At 36.5% G+C, this 20,776-nt stretch overlaps 1 protein-coding gene across 1 annotated transcript in view; it reads right to left on the bottom strand.

Moving 5' to 3' along the window:
- LOC115493559 (uncharacterized) overlaps window positions 1-20,776 on the bottom strand; it is a 25,316-nt gene extending 4,540 nt beyond the window's left edge. Inside the window, exons 1-16 of the mRNA XM_072924253.1 lie at window positions 20,454-20,776; window positions 17,448-17,526; window positions 16,724-16,869; window positions 16,537-16,629; window positions 15,040-15,186; window positions 14,391-14,417; window positions 11,853-11,975; window positions 11,562-11,615; window positions 11,269-11,331; window positions 10,065-10,130; window positions 8,957-9,010; window positions 7,925-7,960; window positions 3,652-3,714; window positions 2,843-2,905; window positions 1,808-1,870; window positions 325-387 (exon numbers count right to left, since the gene is read on the bottom strand). Of these exons, the coding sequence (XP_072780354.1) occupies window positions 325-387; window positions 1,808-1,870; window positions 2,843-2,905; window positions 3,652-3,714; window positions 7,925-7,960; window positions 8,957-9,010; window positions 10,065-10,130; window positions 11,269-11,331; window positions 11,562-11,615; window positions 11,853-11,975; window positions 14,391-14,417; window positions 15,040-15,186; window positions 16,537-16,629; window positions 16,724-16,869; window positions 17,448-17,526; window positions 20,454-20,753 (1,440 nt within the window). The 5' untranslated portion in view covers window positions 20,754-20,776. The remainder of the gene's footprint in view (window positions 1-324; window positions 388-1,807; window positions 1,871-2,842; window positions 2,906-3,651; window positions 3,715-7,924; window positions 7,961-8,956; window positions 9,011-10,064; window positions 10,131-11,268; window positions 11,332-11,561; window positions 11,616-11,852; window positions 11,976-14,390; window positions 14,418-15,039; window positions 15,187-16,536; window positions 16,630-16,723; window positions 16,870-17,447; window positions 17,527-20,453) is intronic.

Below are 20,776 nucleotides of genomic sequence, written 5' to 3'. Positions count from 1 at the left end.
CTGATGAAGTAGGACAAGCTATCAAAATGCAATCTAAAAACTCTAGCAAACAATGCAAAAACTGTGGAGGAAAAACAAGGATAGACGTCATAGTTCCTTTCTACTGTGTGCCCTACCTTTATCATACTTTCTTTCTTCTAAAGAATTTGAGGGGAAAGATATTCTCTCTACCCCACAAGAAATCTGGTGTCCATAAGGAAAGAGAACCAAAGGTGAAATAATTTTAATTGTATCAAACAGAGAAAATAGAAGGAAATTATCATTACTGATTCAGATGAATAGGTATTAAAATACAGGTGTACTGAATTAGGGGAGAAAACTCACAGGAATGCCTCTCTGTCCAGGTAGTCCAGCTAAGCCCTTCTCTCCAGGATCACCAGGTTCACCCTGTTATAATTGAAACACAAAAGCCATTGGTTTTGCATTTAGGAGAATTCTTTCTGAAATGCAAACCTGTTTGTTAAACTGAAGTGTGCCTATACATTTTATAGACTATTTGATGCTGAGCAAAAGCATTCCATTACAGACCATGTTTCATGGACTGTTCCTGGTGATAGAACTGGAAATGACTTGGCAAATGAGAATATGCTGAGCATTTATGCAGCTAAACCCCAAAGGTGTTGTTTAATAAAGCCCCCATTGCAATAAAGAATTACAAGTGAAAAAAGAAAAAGTGGGGTTTGGAAAAATTGGTATTAATGGTAGCAGAATATGTTCTGGAATTCTACCAGCCTGAAGCACCTGTTGATAGAAATTCTATCTCTCAGGCAGGCTGTCTGCACTGTGTTCTTAGCCCTCTTTCTTTTCTTCAGTTCAATTTTTGTTTTCACTTTCTAAATGAACATTCTTCTAACCAAGACCGTAATATTAAACAGCACAAAACCTGACTGACAAAATGGAATGTATGATGGAACTTCTCATATATCTTCCCAATGTTAGTCACTGTTTGAATATGTTTTCATACAGTGATTCTTTTCATGGCAGCACTTTGACCTTCTGATACCTCTCTGCCACTAAAGGTTACAACGCTTCAAAGAGATGGAAAGGCTTAGATGGCTGGAATTATTTGTGATTTTTAGATTCAATTATACAACAGCACCTAAACTGAGTTATTTTTATTAAATAAAATCTCACATATCAACAAACATAAATGAAAGGTAAGTAAGGATAACATTTATCATAAGTAAGCGAACTCTAGTGTCAACAACCTGTTAGTATAAGCCTTTCTGTTTGCCTTCATGTTTATACAGTTCATTTCAACATATGCATTCCTCCAAAATATACATCATAACAGAATAAGTTCCTTGGACTGGTTTGAAATCTTTAGAAAAACAAGGTTAAAATAAGCAGCTATGCTTCTTTGAACTGAGAAGGTCAGATTGGGTGTTATGAAAAAATTCTTCACCTAAGGGTGAAGTCACTGATCCAGTGTTGGTTATTAGAACAGGCTCTCGAGAAAAGTGGTCATGCCACAAAGCCTGTCAGACTTCAAGTAGCAGCTGAATGATCCTCTTTATGGTTTAGTTTTAGGTAGTCCTGCAAGAAGCAGGGAGTTGGATTTGATGATCCTCATGGGTCCCTTCCAAGATGAATTATTCTATGATTCACTGGTGAGTATTTTCAATGGACTGGACAGATTCTAGGAATCATAAAACAAACTCAAGGATCAGCACTGCTCCATTTTGTGAGAGGGCAGGTCCCATTCAGAACCATTAACACAAGAGCAATTTCAACAGTGCTTCTTTGGTCAGTCTTGAATGAATGACACTGTTAGATTGCTGCAATTAGATACTTTGAAAATCTTTACCTTTGCTCCTCTTATACCTAATTTTCCAGCAGAGCCAGGTGAACCGGGCATCCCCACACTACCCTGTAATAAGAAGTGTCAGTTAGAAGGTGCACAATGAAACAATCAAGGGCACACTGCACTCAAGGATTCATTGCCACTTGAAATTGCCACAGAGTCAGTAAAAATATTGGGCTTTTGAGGACCACAAGTAAGAGTTACCAGTCAAGTTATCATTCTACTTATTTCCTGTCATCTGTACAACTGCCATAAAATTCTCAAAATGTTATCATGTATAACATAAATGTTATTTTCTATATCATAGATACCTAGTGAATACATGCATATGTGCACAAAGCATATATTTGGTTATGTAAGTTGTCGCTATAGGACAACGCAAGCCACCTGCTATTTTGCAAGGTAAAAGAGAAAGTTTATTTTCTGACTCCAACTTTTATACTTTTCCAAAGGTGACAGTGGATTGGAGAGTGAATGGGCCATCTCTCCAAAGACATTGGACAAACCACTAGTACATCAAGTTTCTCCACCCCCATGAAGGAATGCAAAACAATATGTTGTTTATAGAAATTGTGTGGGAAAGTTTTCTAACAGAATGTAAACTCAGAAGGCTTTAGAAAATCTTAAGAATCAGGGCAACAGTAAGTATCCTTCGTTGACTGAAACAGATGACTAAGACTGACAGCATAGGACATTCCAGCCCTGAGTTGCAATGGTGTAATTCCAGAAGAATCCCCAAAATCAACAGCATCACAAAAGTGAGAAGTTCAGCAGACAGTCAAGCAGCTCAGTAGCTACAACCTCATCACATTCTAGCACCTGCTTTTCCTGCACCTAAATTTATTTCCAAGGCTGTTATTTTATCATACAAGACTGTTTCCTTAAGTATTATAACCAGTTTCCTTAAGTATTACACCAAAAAGCCCTATTTCTACTTTTAATAAGCTTTTTGAAGCTGTTGTTCTTTATAAAACAACACCAACACTGAGAATGAAAAGCCCTAATGAGTACAGCTGGAATATATTATTTAAAGCTAACCGGAGGGCCTGGCATGCCTTGTGGTCCACGAGGTCCTCTGATCCCTTGTGGTCCTCTTGGGCCCTGATGTAAAGAAACCATTGAAACAAAAAGTCAGTTAAATGTTAACAGCCCTTCAATGACAATCGTGTTGCTGCAATGACCATAATCCCAGTGCCTGTTTCACAAGCCTTTGCTGTTTTGTTATAAGGATTTGCCTGTTTGAAGCACCTGCCAGTTACTGCCTGCCAGTCTGATTCAGAGACCCCCTGAGGTGCCTAAGGATACCAAGGGAGCCATAAGCAGCCTACTATCAACCAGGCTTTCTCCATCCTAAAATGTAAGTTAAAAGCATCTTTAAACTTAAACATCTTTAAAAGTTAGAAGCATCTAAGAGCATCTTTAAACTGGAAGCTACCACAATAATTCTCTTCAAAATGACTCCACCTAGCAAATTTTTTAAACACAAAGCTTTTCTCATTGCTTTTGTAAATGGAATATGTTTTATGCATTTATTTTTAGCAATTTCTAATTAATTAATTTTGATTATATCTGCTTGATAATATCATGTAAGTTGGAGATGTGTTGGCTAAATTACTTATTTTTGCTACTCATGCTCCTCTTTAAATTTCACTAGAAGTTGCACCAAGGTAGCTTGTCACATTTAATTCCTTAGGCTTAGAGAAAAGATTTGCCAAGAAGGAGTCTTACTTATAATATTCATTAGTTGAAGTTAACAAAGCTTTTCAAAATATGAACAAAACATCAAGGCAGGAAATTTATTTTTTCCATAACTAACATAATAACAACTCAGAAGTTCTATTAGTTACCTGTGGGCCTGGAAGACCAGTTTCTCCTGAGTAACCGGTTTCTCCCACATCTCCTTGCTCACCCTGTCAGAACAAACAGTTTTCAAACAGCTTAAAATTCCTGTTGAAGAAAACTCAAATTAAAAGCAGAAGAGTAGCTTTTCTTTAGTTTTTTGGGGAGTGTGATGAATATAAAAGCTGCAGCAGAAGAGGTCAGTTTTATTTTGCTGAATACATTTTACACCATGTCTCAGCAATATTTGCGCATTACCTTTGTCCACTGTAAAGACCAGAAATCATAAAGCCAGGCCACAAGGGTAGATTCTCTTTACCCTCATCCCTGGGGAATGGCTCTGAGGGGGAATCATGACTTCACAATCACACTAGAATTAGACCCTTTTTTTACTCCCCATCTTTCACTCCAGTTATTCAGTGAGGCAAATCAAATCTGTCTTGATGATGGTAAAAAATTTCTGTCTCCCATCTCCATAAAGCTACCATCTGAGGATGAGTCAGCTAAACTGATGTCCATAAGAAATACTCACTGTCTTCTGGATTGAGTAAAATGGTGACAATTAGCACCAAGATATTACAGGCCTTGCAGACCCCCTTTCACTGGAGAAATCATAAAACATATGTCTGAAGATTCTTGGAAAACAGATGCAAGATGGAAAGAATTTTCTGAGGAAAAATGAATTTAAAAGGCTGAAATTTCATTCTGCACCATGTGAATGAAACAAAAAATAACAATAAAAAATTTTTTTAAAAAAAGCAAAAAAAAATGTTAATTTATAGCCAGAGCAAGAACATCAGCAAGTATATGATATTGACAGATGTAAAATAATCAAGTAGAAATAGATTCCACTAAAATAATTTTGACCATAATGAAAATGGATACATATCTTAGGCACATTCTACTAAAATTCAAAACGAATTTAAAGTTTTCAGCTACTTAAATTTACTTTGAATCAAATCCCAGAAAAGTGGTTGTCCTTTTTTCTCCCCTACCTTTTCCTCTCTCTCTTGCCTTCCTCTAAGTTATTCTCCTTTTCCTCTTCACTATTTTGCTTTATTTCCATCACACAGATTACAGTGTTGTTCTTGTCTGTGACAAAAACCTCTCTGATACCACACCACACCTTCCATTCCTTCTGCCTGATGACTACTTCTGACTATTAAGAAGGGCTAGCTGTGCATTTTTTTATGTTGTTTTAACTATTTGAAAAAAATTACTCTCCTTTTATCACAGAAAGGCAAAGACAATTGGAACTGCAAGTCTTGGGAGAAGTCCTTTTTAGGATATGATGAACAGCAGTGTGTTCACGCTGACTGCAAGAGAAGTTAATTGCTTTGTTGATGAGGGTGTTATTTCAGTGCCTTTTATTAACAGCTGAACCTAAAACAAGTCCTTTTGTGTTAGGTGGGTGAATTCTGGCTCAATGTCTTTAATTTGATTATTCACCTCTGAGTATGTCACTACCAATATCCCTCTTATCTACCTGAAAGAGGGATTCTTCTTTATCCCATTTCAGCACAAAACCTTCCTCCTCCAGAGGGACTGGCCATATCTAATTTCCTTACAAAGCAGGATACTGTGGTCCACAGAAGGGCCCTTGAAGATCCCACAAACATCAAGTCTAAATAGATCTGCTTCCTGGCCCAGGGACACCAGGAGAGCTTTGCAGTGGAGCTCTCATAACTTCTGCTGATAAAGCAATGCTTTGTAACATCCTGCCATGCAAGAGATCCCAATGGAAGGACACAAAAGCCACAATCTCACCCAAGGATGGATGCCACTGTCGTATTGCAGGGTTTACTGTTCCATCTCTCTTCTCCAAGGGATGTGAAAGACAGACGTCTGCAATTCTCTTTGCCATTCACTTTTTACACTTTTTCAGCGATATCTACATTACCTGCCTTTGATCATTGATTGGTACCTAACTTTCAGTGCTCACTGACCCAGACAAATGGTTCTTTATATGCTTTTAGAAGCCAAAGCTGATCATCAGTACTTGAATGAAAACAGTTTGAAAGTTTTCTGTTGCTGTTTCAGTCATTTCTCTTGTTCCCTGACATTTTACAAAAGGGTGCCCGCATTACTGGCTGAGAGGGCTTCCATGGAGATGAAGAGGGTTGTCTCAGCTAAGGTTCAATTAGTTGAAAAGGCTCAACTGACTCTGTACTCTATTAATTTAGTAAACAAGTTGAACATTCTTATTTTCTAACCATATAAGGTTCTTGTGCTTGTTAGTACAACCAAGATATGGTACAGATCCATTTCTATTGACTTCAGTTTTGGTCCTGTTACCAACCATAGCTTAGCTGATTATTTCTTTTGTTGGTACCTGACAGAATAATGCAAACATTCATGAGATATCAGCTGCAATCCAACAGGGAAAAGAAAATAAAAAAGCACTAAGTTTCATAATTACCCAAGAAATGGGTTTCTCAGTGCTCAAGCAAGGACTGGAATAATTAAAAGGCAGACTTGATGAATATTCTTCAATATTTTAATCTAAAATATCTTCATAAACCCTATAAAGAATTTCTGAGATAAAAATAGGAAACAACTGCAAAAGGCTCATATTCTTTCAATTTATGCTGATCCTGGCAAAAACCAAAGCATGGTGCTTTCTCCCTGCTGTCAGATAGTATCAAAATCTTCCAGTCTATTCCTATCTGCAATGCCTCAGTGAAAATTTTGGATTCTCAAAGGAAATCCAAACTGGGGCTTTCAGAAACCAGGTGTGGACAGGAGTTTTGGCACACAGCACATGTGTGTATTGCAAAAACCTGGGAAGTGACCAGACTGTAGTTTAGTGAACTTGCAGGACTCTCCCTTCTGATTGATATTTCCCAGTGAAATATTAAATTGAATAATTCTAAACTTTAAAAATCTCCATTACCTGTCTGCCACACAGAGGAGAAAAAGGTATATAAAAGTATAGCAAAACCTCTCAACATGAGAGGGACAGGAAGCCCAGACATCAGAGACAAATCAAACACTGTGCTTCTGAAGAAATATTACTGCCGTAAAAGACAGTCCTTTTCCTTCACTGAAATTCATGTTCTATATTGCATCACTATGGTTATTCTTGCTATTATTTATTAACATTTTATACTTGACCTACTCAAAACGCTGGTTGGCACTTTTATTCAGAAACTGCAACTCTACCCATTCCTCAGACCCAAACACACAGCAGAACTTCAAGATATATTCCACCCTGTTGGTACTGACAATGTTGTACACAAAATTGCAATGTTTCCTGGGGTTTATATGCACTAAGATAAAGAGGGAAATGCTGTATTATGGCATATACCATCTCCTTATCTGTGTTAGCAACTTGGCAAAGAGATTGGGTCAAATGTGACCCACTTGTGCTTAAGCAAGGTTTTCTAGAATGATCATGTAACCTACACTTGAGAATACCTAGAATTTAATTTTTACTTGCACTAAAGCACACTTGAATATAGCTGCTTTTAGATTTGCTTTGATAACTGTTATTTTGTAATTCATACTCTAGGACAAACAAGTTTTCTTTTCCAAGAACAATATCTGGATCATCATTTAAGAGAATTGTAGTGATGTCTTTACTAAGTACATCTCAGTAAAGTTTTCTTTCATTGTGACTCTGTGGGGTACAAATCTAGGAAAACCAGGCCTACCATCTAATGATGAGATAGATTTTGTCATCTTTCAATTACATGAGAGATTATTCTACCAGAGTATCTTCCTGGAATGATTAGTCAGCATGCAGTGGGTTTGACCTATTCTGTACATCCTATATTCTTCTAAATATTGACTTGGGAAATTATTTCCAAAGTCTTAATTATGTTATATGTTTGAGCAGCAGTTAACACTGTTTATTTTGAGCAAAGCATCATGTAAAACTTGCCCTAATTTTGTTTGTGCTGCACGTGTGTATCATGCATATCTCTGTGTGCATGCAGCAAAGGAGGAATGAACTGTCAGACTTTGCAGCCTGACTTCTCATTTTTGTCATCTTTAGTGACAGGCTCTTTTCTAGCTACATTCCCATACTTGCCCTAATAGTAAAAGTAACTGTCCTTTTATTTTGATGAAAGCTCCCTTCAAATCCTAAATCCTTCAAGTCAGGAGGGTCTCTACGACATTCACCTACGAGATTCAAAGGCTGCCTTGGCTTGAAATAGACTTTTGATTGTTAAACACTTGTGTCTTGGCTCATAATCAAATTTTTCACTTAAGGGGAGCTGGACTCGGGCTGGACATGTAGATGTATATAAATAGGTAGAAGCAGTGTCAGCCACTCACCTTTATACCTGGTTGGCCTCTTCGACCTGCTGCACCCTAGAAAGGAGTGGCATGAGAGATTACATCCAGAATACTGAGCAATATGTGAAACAGTAGTATATCACAAAACACATTATACATACAATAAAACCAAATACAGCTTAAAGAAAGCAGAGATTATTTCCACAGAAAGATTTAAGGTAAAAAAATTGAGAAAAAGGTGGATTTGGGACAGAAATTTGTACACAAGTAAGTCTTTCCAAAAAGAAAAAAGATTTTAGATCCTTAATGAGTGCAGAGTGAAGACATTCCAACAAAATTCGGAAAACACCTTCCCAGTCAACTGCCCTTTGGCTAAAATAAAGGGAACAAAAGTCCTCTTCTCCTCCTGTGAACCCAGAAGTTTGCACCACTTCCTGCTGCACACTGCTCAGCAGCTCTAGTGAATGTTACTGGTGAACCTCACAAACCTAAGGAGGCTTTTAGGATGTTTTTGCAGCCTGATTGAGATGTGATCATGCCAGACTTTGGCATTAGGCACAATTCTGACAGACTAGGAAGGGGCCTTCACAACTTCCAGTCTCCAGTGAACTAAAAAAGAGCAGCTCAGCTGCCAGTGAACTTATCTATATACTTGAACAGACATAGAAAACTTGCAGTCATGGGTGGAAAGAAGAGATAGATTAATCTAGGGTGGAGTCTTGAAGCATTTAAGGCTCATTGAAAAATAAATTGAGTATATAGGCTTTGAATATAAATTGAGTATAAGGTTTTGAATAAAGGCTTGTTATTTCACATGAATCAGACTTAGAACTAACAGAAAAGCAAATTCCTGATTTTAAAGAAAAGAAAACATTGCAATATATATAAGCTACTAGGTTTGAAGCCAAATGTGTTTCTCTTTGAAAACTTTAGAGGATTTTTTCTCTCTCTCCTTGCAGGAGTTTGAAGGGTGGGATAAAAGGAAGAAGACAAAAATGTTTTTTTTTTTGGTGGGAACCCCACAGTGTCTTTTATCAGTTATTTCCACCCCATTTTGATTGCTATTCTTACATCTAGGCCAGTGTCACCCTGCTCTCCTTGGAGTCCTTGTGGGCCTGGGTCTCCCTGCAAAACAAAGTAATGACCAAGCTCTTTAAACACTCTTTCCTTTTTCTTGTACATGCACATTCTTCTTTATACATTCCTTCTTTGTTTCTTCTAAGTATTTTAATTGCAATCAGTTGTGTAATACTAATGTTGAGTCTTGCTTTTTACAAATCATTTATAGTCAAAAACTATAAACCAGACAGATCATGTCTGCTTTGGATCTCCAATTACTAACAGCTAGTACAAAGACAAGGCTTCTGTGAAATAATTTTTGTTGACTTCAGCCTTTCAGTTGGATTCCTTGAGATGACAGTTGCTTTCAAAGCGTTATCAAAACCCAATTATTCTTTAAAAAGCAATCCTCAGAGATTTTCTTCTGCTTTCAGCACACTCTACATAGCCATACATGTATGCATACAATCCTACTTGTTCAGAAAGAAAGACTTCTAAATCAGCAGATTTTTCACCCATGGTTGCCATCATCTTAAGTTTTCATTCACCATCTTTTTTCTTGCTACCATCCAACTACTTTATCAGCTTATTTTATTATTTTCAAACAAATTGTAATGGTAATACAAGCCACGCTTTTCTGTTATGTTTCTTTCTTTGCAGTTTTGCTAAAACACCTGTTAAAAACCCTAACATCACTATATAAGTACATATCCCAGCTCTTATTTTCTATTTACAGATCAAAATGCAATTTATCCACCATTCTGAGGTAATAACTGTTCCATAACAAAATGAGTATAGTCTGTTGATAACCTGTGCACTTTTCCCAGCATGATTTTTAACAGTATCTTTACAACCCATTATTGAAGCCTTTCAGGCTACTGATGTAAACTTGTGGAAAAATAATATATTTATACTAAATACATGTTTTCCATTAGCTCTACATTATGAGAATATTTCCATAATATTTTTAAACTTTTTTTTTTTCTATTTTTCCTGTATCAAGCAGTTTCTAAAGCTTTCTGTGTTGCAGATGAACAAAAACCTCCTTGGTCACTGGACAGCAAGTAGAAATTAGCTATTATGCAAATCCTCTCTCCACAAAATAGAACAACTTGCCTACCTGTGGTGCTAGGTTTCCTTTTTCACCCTTAGGGCCAGTAACATTATTGTTAGTCCCAGGATCTCCCTGAAAAAAATCAATGGAAAGCTCAGCATTTTCTGTTACCATACCTTTATTACTTTGACTACAGCAGAAGGATAAAGAAATAGAATTAATTAGATCTGTAATTGCAGAGAGCAAGTAATAAAAAAGCTATTTTAAATGATCATGCTTGTAAGAACTTAGTATAGGAAGTTCTGCAAAGTTCTTTTGCACAGAGATTAAAAGTAAAATTACTAAGGGTCAACAAATTAAACTGAAAATGTGAAACTGTTCTGGTTGATTTGATATAGTTAATTGAGTTAAGATCATAACTCATGGTTTCATTTGGGGGCTTACACTAGAATGGAGTTCCATTTAGCCACTTAATGCTAGATCAGGTGAAATCCTGATCTCTCAAAGAGGCAAATTACCATGTTACCTGATTTTTTTTTTCAATATAAGCTTTAAAGACAGGAGTCACACAATATATGACTGTTTGGAACGAAGTCATTGAAATATATGTGAAAAGACAAAGTTGTGTCTTTTCAAGACAAGAACTGTGGTGTCTGCTCTGGAATTTTAGTCCAGGGAATGCATTTATGTAGATCTCTGGACCATGCAAACAAAAATGTGAATATAAAGAAGTAGCTTGCCTTTGCATCATTATAAATTGCTAACCAAGAGTCAGTGCACAGGGTTTTCAAGTGATCCAGAATTCCTCTGTAGGGTGGGAACTAACAGGGAAGACTGACCTAGTCCACCTGGTCCTTTCACCAGACCATCTGGTCTAGTGTGAGGTGCCCCTGCCCATGGCAAGAGGTGTTGGGAACTAGTTGAACTTTAAGGTCCCTTTCAGCCCAAGCCATTCAACAGTTCTATGATAAGCAGCTCCAAAAGGAGTTATGTTGCCTATGTTGAAAACAAATAAACAAACAAACTAAAAAATCATAAACAGGCAGGATACCCGAGGCTTAAATACCTGCTTCCGAGCAACACATCAAAACACATCAGTACATCTACATTTAAGAGTACAGGACTCCTAGAATAGGCCATTTTTCTTGCAGAGTACTGCATTTTCTAGGACTGTGAAAAACTCTTCAAATCACATATATTTCAAATACCTCCATCACAAAATCAAGATGCAAATCAGTGAAATATAATAAAAATAAAGGAATGCACTTACATGATCTCCTCTTACACCAGATTCTCCTCGTTCACCTGGTTCTCCTCTGGGGCCTTTTCTACCCTAAATTCATAAAAAGAGCACAAACAATTCAGGTACAAGTATGAATAATATATGTGGCAGCAGAGGGCCAGATCTGTTGAAGTCAGTGGAGCTACACTCATTTAGAACAGGAGTGACAGCATGTTAGAGAACAGGCAGCTATTAAAAATAACTCACAGGCATTACAGACAGCATTACAATTTGGAAAGATGTTTCCATAAAATCTAAACATTACTGAAGGGGTACATCACCCATTTCCCTCTGTTGCCTTTCTCTCCAGAAGGTCCAGGAAATCCATGTTCTCCCTAAACTCAGAAAGGGGAGAGAAAGAAGAAAAAATTAATGTTTATTCTTTCTGCTAAATCAGATTCTGGCAGAAGTTTTTTTCTGGCAGAATCTAGCTTCAATCAGATATATAATTCTAAATACCCAACAACATAACTTCTGTTCAGCATTAAAACCCATTCAAAGCACAAAATCTGTACCTTTGAACCCTGAGGTTGGTGTCTTTAATAGCACTGCACATTTAAAGTAATGTTTACCTGCTCTCCATCAGTGCCATCAAATCCACTCTCACCATGTTCACCCTGTAGCAATAAGCAAAAAAAAAAAAAAATCCAATTAGCATTAATCCACTTGTCTGAGCAAAGAAAGAAGAGTTTGTCCTGCATTTGGAAACTTGAATAAGATCTGTGGTTTTAATGGTTAGCAAGAATAATTAAGAATAATAACTATAAATTTTAATTACTAATTAATATTTTTAATGAATTAACAATGTCTAAAACAACTAACTGTTAAGGACACCTAATAAGAAAAACAGCTATTTAAATTATATATTTCCATTAGGATTTAAATTCTGCTTTTCCTTCTTTCACCTTCCACATATTTTCCCAGCTGCAGCACCTTCAAAATACAAATTCCAAAATAAACTAATAGTATTTGATCTATCATGCTGATAACCTTGTAATTCTGATTTAATCCATCATATGTGTTTTTACTGTGCTTTTTTGCTTTTATTCCATCGTTTTATAACATGAACAGTGGATTGAAAAAACAGAAAGAATAACCATGATTAAAAAATAATTACAGAAGATTGATCTTAAACTTTAGGATTTTTTAAGAAACTCCATAACTCTTTCAGCAAGAGTACATAAGTATCAGTGCTACGTAAATATCAGTCACCTTCCCTTTCAAATTCACATTGTCTTTCTCTTCTCTTTGCCTGCAAAAATGATACACAGCATTGCAAACAGTTATGGAAGTCATTTTCCCACAAAATGCCCATCCCATACTTAAGGAGTTTGCAGTGTTTACTTTTGTGAGGCATCTAAATAAAGTTATAACTGTGAGACTTTTTTCATGTATGTATACTCCACAGTGTTTCAGACTCAGCTAAATAACAAACCAAATTTTTACAGGATATTTTGAAACTTCTTCCATCTTTCTTTACTAGGATAAAAATGAAGGCATTAACTGTGTTGGTTTAACTTGTAGTAGGAAATTAATTTAGCAGAGACAATTAACCAGAAAGCTGAAATGATATTCAACAAACACTGAAAGTGGCACAAGAACAAGTTAAAACCATCAGCAGTCTCACTCTGATAGAGACCACAGATAAAATTGCTTTGTAGGTTTTGATGCTAAATTGACTTTGCAAAATCTCCTAGTTAAAATTCCTGAGGAAGAACTTCTTTCATTTAAAAGAATTCTGCATCTACTACAAGAAAAAACAGCTGTCTGTACATTTCGATTAATGTCACAAACAAGAATTTCTTGAATAAGCATTCCAGAAAAATTTTGAGCACTAAGTAAGTAATCATGACTTTTATTGAGGTGTTATTTTTTCTATCAGTCATTTCCTACCTCAGAAAACCTGAGCCAAACTTCATACTATTAAACATTCAGTATTTCCTTTCATTCAAATAGCTACAATAAAATGCCTTCCAAACTTCAGTAACTTCAATAAACTGCTTCAACCTTACTAAGTTGGCACAACTGAATCACATTTTTATGTGCTGAAAGTTTCATATTTTTATTTAAAATAAAATTTGTGGATATAACGACTCAACATAATGAATATATTCACATGTTTACCTGATTTCAGTAGGGTTTGTGCAACTGGTAAGACCTACTGCACTATTTAACTTTGACAAATTGAAATCATCAGCAAGTACTCTCCCTCTTCTATAATCTGACATTTTGAACATTGGAGGAAGGACAAATTACTTCAGAGAACAGCAGAAAATGGAAAAGGAAAGAGAAACACATGAGAAGACTAAAAAGTTAGTACAGAACAGTACTTTAAATAGAGCTGAGGTTACAGAAACTATCTCTGAACTTTGTCCAAGCTGCTCAGTTATGGAGACAAATATCTTCTGAATCTTTGAGGCTCACAACTCATTTTTAGAAGTGGTTTTGTATCAAAGCATTCAATACAAGTTAATTTCATTTTAATCACTGTTGCTTGGAAACTATTACTGTTACAGATCATTGTCTTGCAGGCTTCACTCTTTATTATCAAATTAGTGAACACATCTCCTTCATGAACAGGTATGTTTGAAAGGTTAAACAAGCAGACTTGAAATATCAGCAGATGAGATGACAAACACAGCTTGAAGAGATATTTGAGTATTAAAAAAGTGTCAATAACGATCTAGGGAAAATGCTGTCCAAACCCCCAATAACTACTAGTTGCAACCTTTTTTTCCCTCATCTCCTCTTCACAATTAGAATGAGATCCAGATGACCAGAATTACCACCTTTACAGATTAACAAACTAGTCAGTAAATAAATCCTTTTCCTGTCAGTTAGACTAATAGACTGTAATCATATAAAAATACAATTATGACTGCTGATTTTAATTGATGTGATAGGTATCTTAAATCCATCTTTATAGAACCATAGCAAAAGTAAATTTAATGTTGTTTTTGTACTATTTTCACACTAAGTTTTTACACTATTTTTACACTAAGTTTTTACACTACTTTCCTTCCTTGTTGATAATTTCATTTTACAGGGTAACATGAAAGGAAGCAGAAATCAGTTCTCAAAGAAAATGTATCACACATGAAAACACATACCTGACTTCCTCTATAGCCTCTGGCCCCCTAAAATTGAAAAAAAAATATAGATGAAATTTGGTAAAAGTATTTTTATTGAGCTTGAAAAGCAGGGTACAATAGCTTGCTGTGCAGAGGTATGCTGAGCCCAGTATTGGAAGTCCCTACTGTAAAACCTTCTACTGTCATGTATCGGATTTCCTCCTTTCCTCTCGGAAAGATAGTATAGGCTTAATTTTCATTCCCACTCCATAAAGCTTTATAGCTTTAACTATGGCCAGTCTGGAGTTAGTGGTGAAAAACTCATCATCCAGTTGCTTAAGTCAGCAAAATCCTGAGCCATTAAACCATGTTTGGGTTACACAAAATATCTCTCAAAATCAGACAGCAAACACTGTCTGCATTCCTACAGCTGGATCTTGATGTTCATCCATGCTTCAGGAAGACAGCACAGGGATTTTTCCTCAGTACAGAAAACAAGTTTATGGGAAACAAAATTAGGAAATGTTTCAAAGTTACAGACTTGCCTTATGACCCCTGACACCTGGACATCCCCTGTCTCCTTGAGTCCCACTGAAACCAGCTGGGCCTCTCTCCCCCTAAGAAACAAAGGAAAATGTTCAATCTCATCCATACAATGAGACACAGAGAAACAGATCTGCCTATTTACCTGTTCCTCTAACACATTTTGGGTTAACATTGATGGGTACAGGTTCAGGCACCAACTAACATCATCATAACAGGAAGACAAATGTTTACTTACAATCCCACCTTCCTCACCAGGATGGCCAGGAGATCCTCTGTAACCTGTACTTCCCTGAAAAATGAGAATTTAAAAGTAACACTGTTCTCCAAGCACACACAGTTAATCTCTTTCAGATTATTCTGCACATAGAGATAGAAAACATCCCCTGAAAATTAGATCTGGTTATTCTAAGGAGGGCAGGCTCCCTGCATTTACACAGACACTCTGTACAGTCCTGTATTTGACATGGATGGGAAAAAAATCCCAAATGTATACCCAAGAAAAGAACAATGGTTAATATACACTTTGAGCTGTTATTTCAGGAAACTCTCTGATGGCTTAATAAAGCTCATTGGGATAGTTCATCAAATTAAATATCTTTCTAGTGATTTGGAAAAGAAACATTACAGTAATTAAATTCTAAGGTGAAATGAAAAATATATGGAGTTGGAAACTTGTTAGGACAAAGTTATTGCAATGCCTTGCAAACATATAGGAAGGTTTCAACTTTATATTGGAAGTCATGCAAATATCATTACCCTTAGGGAAGAATCTGAGCAGAAAGAAACTGGAGCAAAGGGAATTTCCAGTTGCAAAACAACTATGTTTACATTCTGAACACTGTGTGAGCACCTTAATCTAGTCCTTTAGTAAAACAGAAAGGTATAAGAAAAGCAACAAGAGTAATGAAAAAAACCAGTCAATTGGTTTATGAAGAAGTATTAGAAGACTATACATTTCTTAGGAGATAACCAAAACTTCATTTAACTGCAACCATATAACTGAAGAGTGTGAACTGCAGATATAATTTATCTCACATGCTACTGGAATAAGTAGATATAATGGAAAGAATAGTAGTCAAATGGAGACTACATATATTAAAAACTTTAATAATTACTTCTACTTGTATGGTGTAGAAGTAGTGATATCTGTAATATTCAAAAATGTCTTAAACCAAACAATTTTAAATCTCAAAAGAAGTAATCCTTTTGGATCAAAACAGACTTATATAAGAGGATATTTGGAATAACCAGTCACAAAAGCATAAGGTACATACTTAGTGAAAAATGATTATTTTCTACTTTCAGCTTGTCAGTTGGAAGTTTCTCATTCCCAATAGATAATAAGCCTCTTGATTAATCAGACTTAATTTTTTAAATCCCTCTCAATTTTCTGCTGAATTGGTGCAGTAGAGTGCTTAATGATTTTTATATGTACAAATCATTTTCATTACAAAAATATTTTGGATAGGAGAATGCAGCAGAGAAAGGATCACATTTCATGTTTCTCCTTCATCTGTCCTAACATTAAATGCTATGGGGGCACACATGCATGCTCTGAAATACTACAAAAAAAAAAAAAACCAGAAACACTTTGAAAAATGAAGAAGCTCTTATGTAATGTCTATCTTAGACCTCTTACCTTCCTTCCAGGATTTCCCCGGACACCATGATCACCATTTTCTCCAAGACACTTACAAATAACCTTACAGCATTTTCTCTCTGCAACAGCATCCTGAAAAATTAGAAGGAACATTTCATTTACATATGCTCATCATAAAGAAAGACTGATTCCCCCCTCCTTTTGTTTATATCACAAAAGGACTTACAAGATTTCTCTGCAAAATGTTTGCAATATCTGCAAACCCAACACTCAGAGGTTCCTTGTATCCAAACCCTCTTCCAAACTCTATTTCCCAAAATTCAGTCAAGTTCTGTGTATTGTCCAGGCCGACTAATAGAAGTGCATCAAGACCTTCAACATAAGCACAAATTTAAATTAGTAAATACCTGAAACACACTATTTAACCAACAATATAAACTCAAATAACAGCAATTCCCTGAAAGACTTAAATTTTATGTCTTCAGTACAATATATTAAAAGCAATCGAGCTATTGAGAAAAATGTGTAAGAGAAAAATCTAGACTAGTAATTTTCTAATTGACTTCTCTCTCCAACTGTCAGACCAGAATGTTACTTGGTGCCCAAACACAAGTTCAAACTTGCTTTTTCCTAGACAAGTCAGAGTTGTATCTAACCTCTGGTGTTGTTCTCATCTGTAAGAAGTGTCCATCCTGAATTGCTCCAGCTGTTGGAGCTGGACTCCAGAAACTAGAAAAAACTAGAACCTCTGCACCCCTAGGCATGTCTCTGGCATCATCTGCCATATAGTGACACGTCATGTATACTGTTTCACATGGAGAAGGAAATACTTGTGGGCAATTCCACATGAGCATGGACAGGCAGTGTTAAGTGGAAAGATTTCAATGGGGGAGCTGTACATCAGGCCTGTGGTAGTAGGATGCAGGAGCATCAAAGTGGTACTGTAATACCTTTAAAGCGAAGTGAGTCTGCTGCTTTCTTCAGGTCTTCCAGTGAATCATCGAGCCCATCTGAAAATACTAACAGAACCTGGCAGGAAAGGGAGTAATGACAAGTTAATTGCAAAGAAACTGAAAGTTCAGTCTTTGTAAGAATTACAGCTCACATTGAGAAATGGCTATGAGATAGTCAAATTGCACTACACTATGGTAGACCTGAAATGTGTGCTGGAAATGGTAGTGAGGAAAAATGAGAACAGAACACAAAAACCTCTCTTCCCTGATAGCACTTCCATTTGAGGGATTTTTTTTGCAGAATATAGCATAGCTATTATATCTGTCATCTTAGCATGTGAGGTAGGAGACAAATTCTTTTCTAACTTACCCACTGAAAACCTTTCTCTGATGTCTGAAGAGTTCTCTTATATGTGAATGTGGAGAAGAATTAAGAGCAAATTCTCCCATTTCTGCAAGAGCAGCTCCCGTTGGCTGTCAACTGAGCCACACCAGGAAGCGCATCCTCTCTGGGTCTAATCCTCCCCCCATGCAAATATTTATGTCTTTTTGTCCTTCCACACAGGCAGGTCATCACCCTTCTCTGTTCTCTGCTTTATGTTTCTTTCTTAAGACATAAGGTTTAGCTCACCTCAGGATGCTAATAATTTGTATTGGATACATTTCCACCTTTTCAGGACAAAGAGTAACAGTTAAGTTTCTTCCAGTATGGAGGAAAAGCACAGTTTCTTAGTTCCCCTTCAAGCTACCAGTCTCCTCCAATTTCTCTCCACCAATTCCCTCTTCATACCAACAGAAGACTTCTCAGGTCCTGCTCACAGAGTGGATTAATTTGCCCAGAAAGAAGCTGCACAAGTAAATGATGTCCTATCCTCAACGGCAATGACTTAAAAATCCTCCTAAACTCTCTGACCAGCAAGTGCACAAGCAAAGCTAGATTTTCTTCCCTCCCACCCTTCATATTTTACATTCCCTATGCAAGGCACAGCTTTGACCAATGCAAAACCCGTTACTTCTGTTAAGGTAAATTTTTCCACAGGTGACAAAAGCAAATGAAGTGATTGCCACTTCAAACATTCCCCTTCTGTACTGAAGCAGCTAGAAGACAAGAATTTAAGCTGGAACTAACTAGTAAGGTAACAAACACACAATGTGGAGGCACTGGTACAAATTCTATGCCTGCTCAAGGAGCATGTGATACAGTTAGAGACAATGCTGTAGGCCTGGGTTTGGTTGTTTTTTTCTATGATCTTTCCATTTTAAAAACATGGGGAACAGGGAATGTGGGGTGTTACTGCAGGCATTATGTGTGAATATATGTAAAGATATGTTATTATGTTTACAAAGCATTTATATATATCAAGCTCTTGTTGGAACACATCCACTGTTGAAAATGCTGGGAATTAGGTCCAACTTTTTCCTGCTAAGCAAACATATAACAAAGAAAAGAAGAAATTTAACCAATAGATAATCATGGTCCCTGATGACTTTTATAATTAATAATCTTTACAGAACAAGCATGTTATTGCTCAGGATCCTAGGAAGATAAAATTGTGATTTCATGTGCATTCTAAAGTCTTGTACTTTCAATTTGTACATAAACAGTGTCAGAGAAGAATATTAATCCACTGGTAAAGTGCTGAGATATGAAGCATATTTATTTATAATAATAATGCCTAAGCAGAAAGAAGCCTTGCTTGATGCTGATCTCCAGCACTGGCAATTAGGAGGAACAAAGCACTGCTTTTACCTTTATGTCAAACGAGTTCTTTCTCTGAGACTCAAAACAACCAAAATCTTATGTGGTCATGTTCCCTGTTCTGACATTTTAAGAAATCTTCGGAAAACAACTCATTAAATTTTGCAAATGCTGTAAAAAATAGAACACCAACTTTCATCTGAAAGCATAGGAATTTTTAATATGGCTTCCTCACTCCATGCCAGATTAAAATTGGTGTTTCATCAAAGCAAAATTCAAGTTGGAAGATGAAACTCTTTATGTTTTTAGCAAGAACTAAGCAGTCTTTCCCTAGCAGGAAGGTCTCTTACTAAGAGACCTTAGTAAGTGCTAATATTCAAACAGCTACTACAGGACATATTCAGTGCTTTATAGAGTCAGTGCCTTATCAAGGATAAACTGTCAAGGCATTGACCCTGAAACACTCCAATGAGATTTGAATTTCTTGAACTCAAGTTGAAAGAATCCCCATTCATTTCTTGAGAGATTAGATGAAGTTTTATGCTTCTCCCTTCACCTCACTTCAAGGTGGACAAATTAACTGCAGCATCTAGGCAGAATTTCCTGATCATCAGTTATCTGTAAGTAGAGCCCAGCTTTGTTTTTTGAAATTATTTGACAAGTTAATGACATGAATAAACTTCTTTAAACAAATTTCTCAGATACCTTTTTTCTGGGATTTCTGTTTAGAGCTATCACCGTTCTGGACAAAGATATAAAATCAGGAATAAGAAAGTAGTTTCCTTTCAGGAATAAGAGTTCCTGAAAGAAAACTACTTTCCACTGCCCAAAGTACAATCATTCCATGGTAGATATAGGAAGGTATTCTGTAAGAATACTCATCACATGTTCTGGGTACCATCTCACTACAGGAGTGCCTAGGGAATTGGAATTGATATATCAGGTTATATCAGGTCAACAAAATAAAAGGAAGGTCTATATAAATTTAAGAAAAGACAAGGGTGGCTGAGCACTGGTGCTGGTTGTCTGGAGACATTGAGGAGTCTCCATTCTTGGAGATACACAAAAGCCATCAGACATGGCCCTGGACACTGCTTTAGTTGACCGTACTTGAGCAGAGGGATTGAAGAAGGTGACTTTCAGGGATTCCTTCTAATCTCTACAATTCTGTGATTCTGTTTATTAGCATCATCTATACCTGAACTATTTTTTTGTCTTCCTGCAGTACTCAGCATCAGAGTCTGTAAATATTAAATTGCCTAATTTTTCCAAGATATATGTTCTTGGATATATATATAAGTTACCTTAACTTTAGCAGAGGTCACATTAAAGAAGTTCTCCTCAAGTGCCTGCAAAAAGTCTGCATTCATGTAGGTATCCACAGTGATCTGTGCACTTAAGAACTTCTGGATGATCTCTTCATTATAGTCTTCAAAACCAGAGTCAAAGATTAATTGTCTATTCTGTGCCAACACTTGAAACTTGAACCCAATTTCGACTGGAGCATTGCAGCTGGTATTTGGCAGTGATTTCATCTGGAGTAGAAGTCTAGGAAGGAATGCTTGCAGTCTCTGTTTCAGAAGCATTGTGGCTGCTGGCTGCATACTCCTTGAAATATCAATTGCTA

Source organism: Taeniopygia guttata, chromosome 2 (assembly GCF_048771995.1).
Source record: "Taeniopygia guttata chromosome 2, bTaeGut7.mat, whole genome shotgun sequence".
Classification (NCBI taxonomy): Eukaryota; Metazoa; Chordata; class Aves; order Passeriformes; family Estrildidae; genus Taeniopygia; species Taeniopygia guttata.
This window is presented reverse-complemented; position numbering and strand designations above follow the sequence as displayed.